The sequence below is a fragment of the Canis aureus genome, chromosome 32, assembly GCF_053574225.1.
Source record: "Canis aureus isolate CA01 chromosome 32, VMU_Caureus_v.1.0, whole genome shotgun sequence".
NCBI classification, from domain to species: Eukaryota; Metazoa; Chordata; class Mammalia; order Carnivora; family Canidae; genus Canis; species Canis aureus.
The window spans coordinates 10,631,739-10,641,396 of NC_135642.1; the positions used below are offsets into that span (position 1 = coordinate 10,631,739).

At 53.9% G+C, this 9,658-nt stretch overlaps 1 protein-coding gene across 1 annotated transcript in view; it reads right to left on the minus strand.

Annotated features, from left to right (window-relative positions):
* Nucleotides 1-7,658, minus strand: part of RASGRP1 (RAS guanyl releasing protein 1) — a 77,092-nt gene extending 69,434 nt beyond the window's left edge. Inside the window, exons 1-2 of the mRNA XM_077880566.1 lie at nt 7,506-7,658; nt 3,199-3,380 (exon numbers count right to left, since the gene is read on the minus strand). Of these exons, the coding sequence (XP_077736692.1) occupies nt 3,199-3,380; nt 7,506-7,540 (217 nt within the window). The 5' untranslated portion in view covers nt 7,541-7,658. The remainder of the gene's footprint in view (nt 1-3,198; nt 3,381-7,505) is intronic.
* Between the last annotated feature and the right edge of the window lie 2,000 nt (nt 7,659-9,658).

Consider the following 9,658-nt stretch of genomic DNA (forward strand, 5'->3'; position numbering starts at 1 on the left):
GACATGAAGCTAATGGCTACCATATCGGACAGCACAGTTCTAGCTAATTCGAACCCCCTCAAAGCACCTGCATGAAGGTGAAGTTGAGAAGGCAGTCCAAATTAATGAATTAGCCTTTCTGTTCAAAATGGGTTTTGCATTTTTTATTTTTTCTCTCTCTCCAAGTTGTTTGGGAAGTGCTGAAGACAGAGTCTCAAGAGCAAAATTACCAAAAAACAAAGTGGTTTTCCCACATTTCTGGACTATTTACCTCTCTTTTCACAGGTATTAGTAAAATGAGAAGGCATCTGAACTCATTAACAAAAAACGAAGCTAGATTGCTTGATTGTACAGCAAAACTTTTTGGTACAAACCTGAGAAAATAACCAGTAAGATGAGGTTCAAGAGAAACATGAGGCTCACACTGTACTATTTTCGGAGGAGACCTGCAGAAGCACAAGCAGGCATTTTGCCATGGATTGTTCTTTGTCAAGGGTTGCTAGTGATCCTCCCCCTGCTCTGCTCACCTGGGTGGTTCAAGCTCCACTCCCCCCACCTCCCCAAGGCCACCATAGCCCAGCAGTCAAAACCACTGTGCCCTCTCTGCTCCCCCCACACATGGCGCTCTTTTCTTTTTCACTTTTTTTTTTTTTAAGATTTTATTTATTTATTCATGAGAGACACACACAGAGAGAGGCAGTGACACAGGCAGAGGAAGAAGCAGCTCCTCACAGAGAGCCTGATGCGGGACTTGATCCCGAGACCTGGGGATCACACCCTGAGCCAAAGGTAGATGCTCAACCACTGAGCCACCCAGATGCCCCTCCCCTCTTTTTCACCTTTTTCATATAAATTTCTGCCCCGTTGTGTAGCTATTTTTTCCTGAACAGTGCATCTCTCAGGTATTCGAAGCTCTAATAAAGAAACAGGGTCTCTCCCACCCGTTTTTCCCTTGTGTCCTGCCCAGCCTGTGTCAGATGCAATGAGGCACTCAATCACTGCTTCCTCAGAGTGGAAAAAAAGACTTTGGACTCATTGGGATTTTTATAGCTTTTGGAATTTAAGGTACTTTTTTTCAGTTCAACATATTCCAGAAAACAATGTATCTTTTGCCCTTGTAGGATTGACTGGTTGAAGGGGATGGATCAGGCCTGGTTTTTTTGGGGGAAGGACTTCCGAAGTGGTCAGGTATTAATTTCTAAGGCAGATGTCATGGTTTTTGGGAGGTTAGGAAAACGGCCTTTGCTGGATTGGCTAAGAGGAAGAAAGTGTGATAAATAACACTTCTCTGTCCCTGTTTTCTCAACAGGAAAAGGGAGAAAGAATACAAATCCTTATTCTGGGGCAACTGGGTGGCTCAGTAGAGGAGCGTCTGCCTTTGGCTCAGGTCATGATCCCCAGGTCCTGGGATCGAGTCCTGCATCGGGCTCCCTGCATGGAGCCTGCTTCTTTCTCTGCCTGTGTCTCTGCCTCTCTGCGTGTCTCTCATGAATAAACAGATAAAATATTTTTAAAAAAATCCTTATTCCTGAAACAGTCACAGTGCCCTGTGAAAGACCTGTAAGTTTGATTCCCAAAACCATGTGAGGAGCTCTGCAGTTTATGCAAGTTGGGAGTGAGTTGAAGGTAGAGTGCACGATGAACAATGGCTGCTCATGGCCATATACCCATCAGTGTCCTGACCTCTGGTTCACTTCTTTGCCTGTGTATTTCCTAAAACTATTTAAAAAATAGAAAACCACTCACTCTGCTCCCAAAGTCATTCTTAACTGAAAGATTAGAGTGTAAATAGAAATTTAATTAAAATTTGAAAAAAAAATTGAAGTTAACCCACTAATAACAAAAAGATTCCCTCTTTTCCCAGTTAAAAACAAAAGAAAAAAGTCTACAACAATAAAGTGGTGATTCTCAAAGTGGGTTCTTGGATCAGCTGCATCAGTATTACTTGGGAACTTGTTAAAAATATCAATTCTTGGGTGTCACCCCAGAACCCCAGAGCAAAAACTCTAGGTAGGGGCAGGGCCCAGCAGTCTAGTAAACAAAACAAAACACCTCCATGTGATCCTGCACTAACATTTGAGAACCAGTGCTTTAAACCGACGTGGAAATCACCAAAACTATTCAATATTGTACTAAAGTGTACTAGACGAGACTAAAATGTCAAATCTTTCCTAAGTTTATAAATAAGATTTGCAGTAAACACATCCCGCCAATAATCCCTAGTTCTGAATTCTAACAGGTCTACATTCTGTGCTGCCTGGGATCTGGTCAAGCCTCCCCTATACTCCCCAGAAGGCTCCGGCGAGGGCCTGGGCTGAGGATGCCCTTCTGAGCTGAGCCACATGTACACCTGTGCTTCATGGTGGGAAACAGAGGGACTCAAAGCAGGGCACAGAGGGGGAAGAGTGATGCTGGAGATCTACGAAGTTTCCATCAATTTTAATCATTCCTTTTTTTTTTTTTATGGGGAGCCAATATTTAGTAGTTTTCAATCACTATTTCACGAATAATCCAAAAGAAATATACAGTGCTTATAAAATTTAAAACAAATTGGGCATATTTACAGGTAACTGCCTGTGAGCTACGCTAAGCTGTGCATCCTTCATGCTGAGTATGGTGATGACGGAGTGCAGCATTCTAGATAATTCACTGTCACTGTGTGTCTGTCTGCCAATTCCCCAGATCCCTGACCTTCAATAACAATACTTACTAACCAATATCTTCCGGTCACAGACAGTCTGGCTTTATCCTTCCCTAGTCCATCACAACTACTCTCCAATCATAAGGAGAATTATGAAACTTTATTGTCCACATGACCCAAAGGCTTTCAAATTTCTTTTCGATAACAGTGTTTGCTCCTGTAACTGAGTCTTTGCGTGCCCTAACAACACAAGAGCAGAAAAATGTCCAAGCACCAGATGCACGATAGCATTTTATGAGATTTTTCATCATGAGAAAAACCTTCATCCTAAGAAAAATGGAAATGCAAACTCTCCTCAGTAACTTTTCTCACTTGAAATCACACCTCTCATCACGACCTATTACACCCACACAGTCATGTGCCATAGGCACTGCACGCTGTCTCTAACATTTCAAAGGCTCAAAAGATATTTTTAAAGCCCAAATACAATCTAGGTTGCTAGTCTACAAAGCAACTTTTTAGGGGAAGAACAAAGTAATATAGAGATTTTTATGCATGTGGGCAGCTAGCCAACTCACCAAAAGACTGAATGCAGCTGTCGATGAGATCGTCCAGGCTGGCTCCTTTGGCTAAATGTCCCAGAGACACCATCATTCGGAACTGGGTGATCTGGGCCAGGCTGGGATGGGAGTGGAGGGGGCTGCTGGCTGGCTTCACCTCTAGTCTTGCTTTAGTGGCAGCTCTGCAGCCATGAGGTTTCCTGGGGAAAAAGAGGTGGCAGTGAGTGTGAGCTGAGCAGCCAGTGGACAAACTGGCAGCTCCAAGCTCTGAAGGGAGATTGGACAGGAAAGGAGTAGAGATAAGATGAATTAATCCTGAGAGTTGGGCTGATAGAAGACATACCCCTCCCACTTGGCTAATGCACCAAACGGACTGGTTGGCTGTTAAAGAGATATCTCCCAAGCAAATAACAAGGTGGAATTTCAGGGATGAAACAAGGGCTCTTCTTCGTCCTGGGGTTGGAACTGCCTTGGCCTGCTGGCCCCAGCTCCTGAAGGGGAGAGGCAGAAGGCAGGACCATCTTGGCGGTCCTTAGCAATAATTTATTTTAGCTGGGAGTCCACTGACTTGGTTCTGAAGGGTTGTTTAAATCGGTCTCATGTTCAGCTAAATTTGTTCATCTTGAGCAATATCAGAGATGCTGCAGAAGGTCCGGTTGCCTCAGAAACACCTCTGGGCTGTGTAGGAGAAGTCAAGGACTAAGGACCCGTGTGCCGGGGAGAGGATTTATGGGAGTGGGGCTTAGATTTGAAGCTAATCCTGCCTTTCTCCCAAATCTTGGATTTAAGATTCCATTTTTCATTGTTAACACAGGCCATCATTGAGTCATTTTTCACCACTAAATATGATTCTACTATGTCCTTACTGATAAAAACAAAACAAAAACAAAAAAAACCCAGAGCTAACGGGAGATTCCAGAACTGAATGTAAAAGAACAAGTCTGGATCTGGAAATGGCTTAGGAGTTCAGTAGGGCACCTTCACCCACTGTCACTTAGCTTCATCTTTGGTCATGATCTCATCGTTTCAGGACAAGTTGTTTGCAACTTGAAATATGAAATATGAAAGTTAACTAAGCATTTTACTTTCCTTCCCATTTAAACACACACGTTAGATACATATACACATCTATAATCTTTTCAGGTTTAATAGTGATGAGTATTGTTGCTGGTAACTTCTTTGAACATATAACTAATTTTGTGGCTTTGGTTATTTCATAGTTTACTACCAAAGAGGAGACAAAAAAAAATATCTACCTCTGATCCATAACTTTAGCTACTCACTATGTATTTTGATAAACACATAATGGCATCAATTAATCAGGGCTTATTCTATAAGCAAGACCTTGTGATAGGCCAGAGGGGAAGGGGACCACAGTGAAAGAGTCTACGTGAGGGCACTCTGCAAACTCTAAGACATACTCATTATGTTAATTGTTGATGTTGTTACATAAAGGTGAACCAGAAGTTTCTTAATTCAAAAAACTAGTTGGAGAATCAGACCTAGACCGTGAAAAGACAACTCTATAAATCTCGTGTCCTGTGGGTGTCAAGCATAAGGAGTGTGATGTTCTTAGAGGAGAGAGAGCCAGTTCCAGGTGGAGTGTTGGGAGAAGCCGCTCCAATAAGATACAGTCTCCTCCAGAAGGAGCTGGAACACTTAAAATAAAAAGCTGGGGCACACATGGATTTTGGGAAACCAGCTGAAGGACAGTGTACTGAACTCTGGGCTACTCTCAGTACACAGCCAGACTGGCAGAAGGAAGAACTTGCCCTTTGAGCTCTGTTTCACACTAGCTCCACCACGCTGTCTGGCAGTGGCCACTGGACTCTGCTTTTGACCTCAGGTGGCCCAAGGAAACGGCATCAACAGCTGGCTACTGAAAATCTATTAACCCAAGGAAATGACTTCTGAAAGATTGAGTCGGTGTTACAGGACCTGATCAAGTCTCTGACCATTATTGATTTTTATCTAGGCCCTGTGATAACCCCAGGATCAGATCAGTATCTGAAAATAATGAGCATTAATGACTTGAGTAGCTAGGATATGGCAAGCACTGTACCGGGGGTTTAAATGGTTTTTGAAGCTGATAGCCCAGGAAGATGTTATCTCCATTTCATGAAGTTGAAACTGAATCTACAAGCTAAGTGACAGAGCCGAGGTTGTTCGACTCACGTGTGCTAGATCTGGGATTTGTACCTGGGGCCTCTCTGACTTTAGTTAATAGACATCTTCCTCCTGCAGGCCCCTGGAAGTGTCCCCAGACCTGGGCAGACTCTCCATGGTCATTGTCCACTACATGTGGACATCCACATGTCTCCATACATCTCCATACATGTGGAGATCCAGGCTTTTCAGCAAGGCAATGCTGCTGGCCACGGGTGCCCAGGCTGGTGGAAGCTGGTAAAAGTCCTTGCTCCCCATCCAGGCTCCCTCCCTCCCTGCCAAGTACTGACAACTCTCTAAGGCTGGTGCTGGGTGGCCAGTGGGAGCAGTCAGCTTCTGCCTTGGTTTCTTCGCATTCACCGTGAAGACCTCCACTCAAGGCGAAGCTGGGAAAGAGGAAAGTGAAGTCCTTCCTGGGAGAAGTCTCTTTCTCTGAGGCCTTCCACATTGACTTCTCTGGCAACCGCAATTGGACCCTATGTCTCCACAAAGGGCTTCTCCCCCCTGGGGCTGGGAGGTGTTAACCTCTATCTCTCAACTGCTGGGTCCAGGGAAAATTCTATTTTCTCTCTCAGTTGGTGGCATCGACCGCCGAGGACTCTGAAAAACTGCCCTGGCTCGAATTCTAGTCATGTTTCCTAACGTCAGCAGTAGGGGAAACCACTTTGGTTCCCCAAGGTGATTCTGAGAGGTAGCTGCTTCTACCAGAACTCAGAGGGAGCGGGGCAGATTCCAGCAGACAGGAGTGTGAAGGGAAGGTGAGCAAAGTCATCTTGGAGGATGGAGGCTCTGGGCTCGAGACACCATAGAGAACCTACTAAAAACCAAACTGCAATCTGAGAGGTCTGGGGAGAGTGGGGTTCTCTGCGCCCGTAACTAGGAAACTGCTCTTTTGGCTGGTAGTCTCTTGACGGGCTGCTTCCTGACAAAGCTTCGAACCACTCTGGCTTCTGGTGAAACGGCTGTAGGCAAGGATGCCTAACATGTTTCACCATAGGCAGGTCTAGAAAGGGTGGTCTAAGTCCAAAGGCATATTTTTAAAGGGCTGTCGCCAAACGTTCCCACGTAAACTTAAAAAACCAAACAACAAATAAATAAAGCCCGAGAGACACAGATTAACTTGAAGGTGTTTTCTGAGACCGCGAGCAGCGGGCGGCGGGGCTCGGCGGCAGGAGGCTGCCGACTCTCCACTGCTTCAGGCCGAATCCCCTCCAGGCGCAGGTGCCTCCGGGGAGGGCGCGCACCTGTCAGGTCGAACCTTTTACAGAATCTAGCGAAGAACAGTAAGGGGGGGCGAGAGAGGGCGAGAGCACAGATGCCCCAACTTTCTCTGCAGTGGAAGGTGGCTCTCGCCGGCTTCCGGGAGGAGCCTCCCCGGCCCTGTGCCCTCCGTCAGCCCCGTCGGCCCCACGGCGTGGACGCGGGGTACCCCGAAGCGGCTGCGGGCGAGGGGCCGGCCCGGGAGCCCACACCCCGGGGAGGGGTGCAGAAGGTGCCAAGCACCCTCGGCTCCACAAAGCACAGCAGGGTAAGGCTTCCCGCCGTGTGGGGGCTGCGCACGGCGCCGTCACATCAGTCCACGTGGACGGAGCCGGGCCAGGCCCTCCCGCTCCAGGGGCACAGCTCGACGGCGCCTGACCCCTCCGGGCCTCTCTCCTGCCGGGAGGCTCCGCGCTAGCCCCTTCCTCCATCCTCAAGGCTCCCCTGGGACAGCCCCCTGAATCGCAGTGGGGCGGGAGGGGGTGCAGCCTGCGCCCCGACAGCTCTAAGTTTGGGGACCTCCGCGGGCTCGCCCCGAGCGCGGCCGCCCGCCCTTCCGGGCCCGGCCGGGACCCGCAGGGCCGGGAGACGCCGCCAGGTGGCGCTGCCCGGGCCCCGCGCCCGCCGCAGGTGCGGACCCGGCGGAAAGTCCGCGAGTGGGAGCCCCGGGCGCCCGCCACCCAGGCCGGGCAGGAGGGCGGCCGGCGCACAGCGCAGGCCCCCGCCCCGGATCTGAGCCGAGCCCCCCGCCTGCCGCCGCCCGCGCCCCGGCTCCGCGACTTCCCGTAGACGGAGGCGCCCGCGCCGCCCGCCCCGCTCCGCTCCCCACGCCCGGGAGGGCCCGGGGCCGCCCGCCCCGAGGGAGGAAGCGGCGCCGCCCGGGCCCGGCCCCTACTCACCGCGGGGCCTCTCTCGCCTTGCCCAGGGTGCCCATGGCCGCGGCCGGCGCTCCCGCGGCAGCCTCACCTGGCTCGGCGGGCCGGGCTCGGCGGGGCGCGGCACATCGCCGCCGCCGCCGCCCGCGGGGCCCCTCCGCCCGGCCGCCCCCGCCGCGCTCCGAGCCGCCGAGCCCGCCCGCGGCGCACCCGCAGGCAGAGTTCCCGGGAGCGCGCCCTCCGGCCCGCGCGCGCACTCGCCGCACCCGCCACCTGACTCGCGCGGTGCTCCCGCGGGAGGAGACGTGGGGCGCCCTCGGGCTCCGCTGCGAAACCCGCCCCGCCACTCGCGAGCGCCCCGCGGCCCCGCCCCGCCCCGCCCCGCCCCCGCCCCGGCCGCGGGCCAGGTCCGACCCGGAGGCTGGGGGCGCCGCGGCGCAGGCGGGAGCCCGAGGGCGTGGGCTTCGCGGAGGGGACCCCGCGTCTCAGTCCCCGGCCCTTCGCGGGGCCCTTTGGGCACGTCCGAGCGCCGCCGGGGCGGGCAGGGAGCCCCACGCGGCGTGGGTGCGCCTCGGCCTCGGCCTCCCGGCAGTGTGCGGGCACCTTGGCCGCGGGGGTCGCCCTCCGCAGCACGCCCGCCCGCAGCACGCCCGCCCGCAGCACGCCCGCCCGCAGCACGCCCTCCCGCAGCACGCCCGCCCGCAGCACGCCCTCCCGCAGCACGCACGCCCGCAGCACGCCCTCCCGCAGCACGCCCTCCCGCAGCACGCCCGCCCGCAGCACGCCCTCCCGCAGCACGCCCTCCCGCAGCACGCCCGCCCGCAGCACGCCCTCCCGCAGCACGCCCTCCCGCAGCACGCCCGCCCGCAGCACGCCCTCCCGCAGCACGCCCGCCCGCAGCACGCCCTCCCGCAGCACGCCCTCCCGCAGCACGCCCGCCCGCAGCACGCCCTCCCGCAGCACGCCCTCCCGCAGCACGCCCTCCCGAAGCACGCCCGCCCGCAGCACGCCCTCCCGCAGCACGCCCGCCCGCAGCACGCCCTCCTGCAGCACGCCCTCCCGCAGCACGCCCGCCCGCAGCACGCCCGCCCGCCCGCAGCACACCCGCCCGCAGCACGCCCGCCCGCAGCACGCCCTCCCGCAGCACGCCCGCCCGCAGCACGCCCGCCCGCAGCACACCCGCCCGCAGCACGCCCTCCCCAGCACGCCCGCCCGCAGCACGCCCTCCCGCAGCACGCCCTCCCGCAGCACGCCCGCCCGCAGCACGCCCTCCCCAGCACGCCCTCCCGCAGCACACCCGCCCGCAGCACGCCGGCTGGAGGCGCCGTCAGCCCCGGCGGGAGGCGGCCCGGCCTGCGGGGGTGGGAGGTGCGGGGAGGCCCGGGAGCGCTGCCCTCGGGCGCCGGGGCAGGCGCGGCGGCCCAGCCCAGCGAGCCCGGAACGGAGGCTGGGTGACAGCACCCAACTGGTGGAGCGCGCTGAGCTAGGTGCCTCCGTACGTTACCCCATGCGAGCCATCCCCCCTAAGCCTCGAGGGGTTACTGTTTTCGAGATGAGAAAATGATGGTTTAGAGAAGAACATGCCTCCCGTCACACAACTAGGAAACAGCAGAGGGAACCGTGGCCTGGCCTGACCTCTGTCTGACTCCCTGTAATGGGTCGCGCGGGGCCGTCCTGGTATCACACCCATTGTCACTGCCACATGCCTTAACTCCGGCCGCAATAATCCGTCTCTTCCCAGCCGGGATGTTTCCGGACCTCTGTGATTTCTGTGTTTCTGTAAAATTCCTTCATGTTTATATGCCATCTCCTAGAAGAAGCAGCTCACCAAGGTAACTTACAAAGGTACACAACCTACGACAAGAAGTGTGTGAAAGAAAAAGTGAAAAATAAGGCATGTAAAATGGAGCCAGAAGGGAGTCATTTCTTTTTAAATGCACCCCATAGAGTCCAATACACTTGGCTACAAGTGGGACCATAACTTGTCTCCCAGGTTTCTAGCAGTCCTGTTCAAAAGGGAGCTTTGTATAAGATTCAATTTCTGTTACATGCAAAGCAAACAGACACAGTTTTTCAAGAGAATATCAACTCTTCCTAATAGTAAGACCACTAAGAAATGTTTCCAGAGGATCCTCATGAACATTGGGCAATAGAACCAAGTCCTAGTCACAGCCATA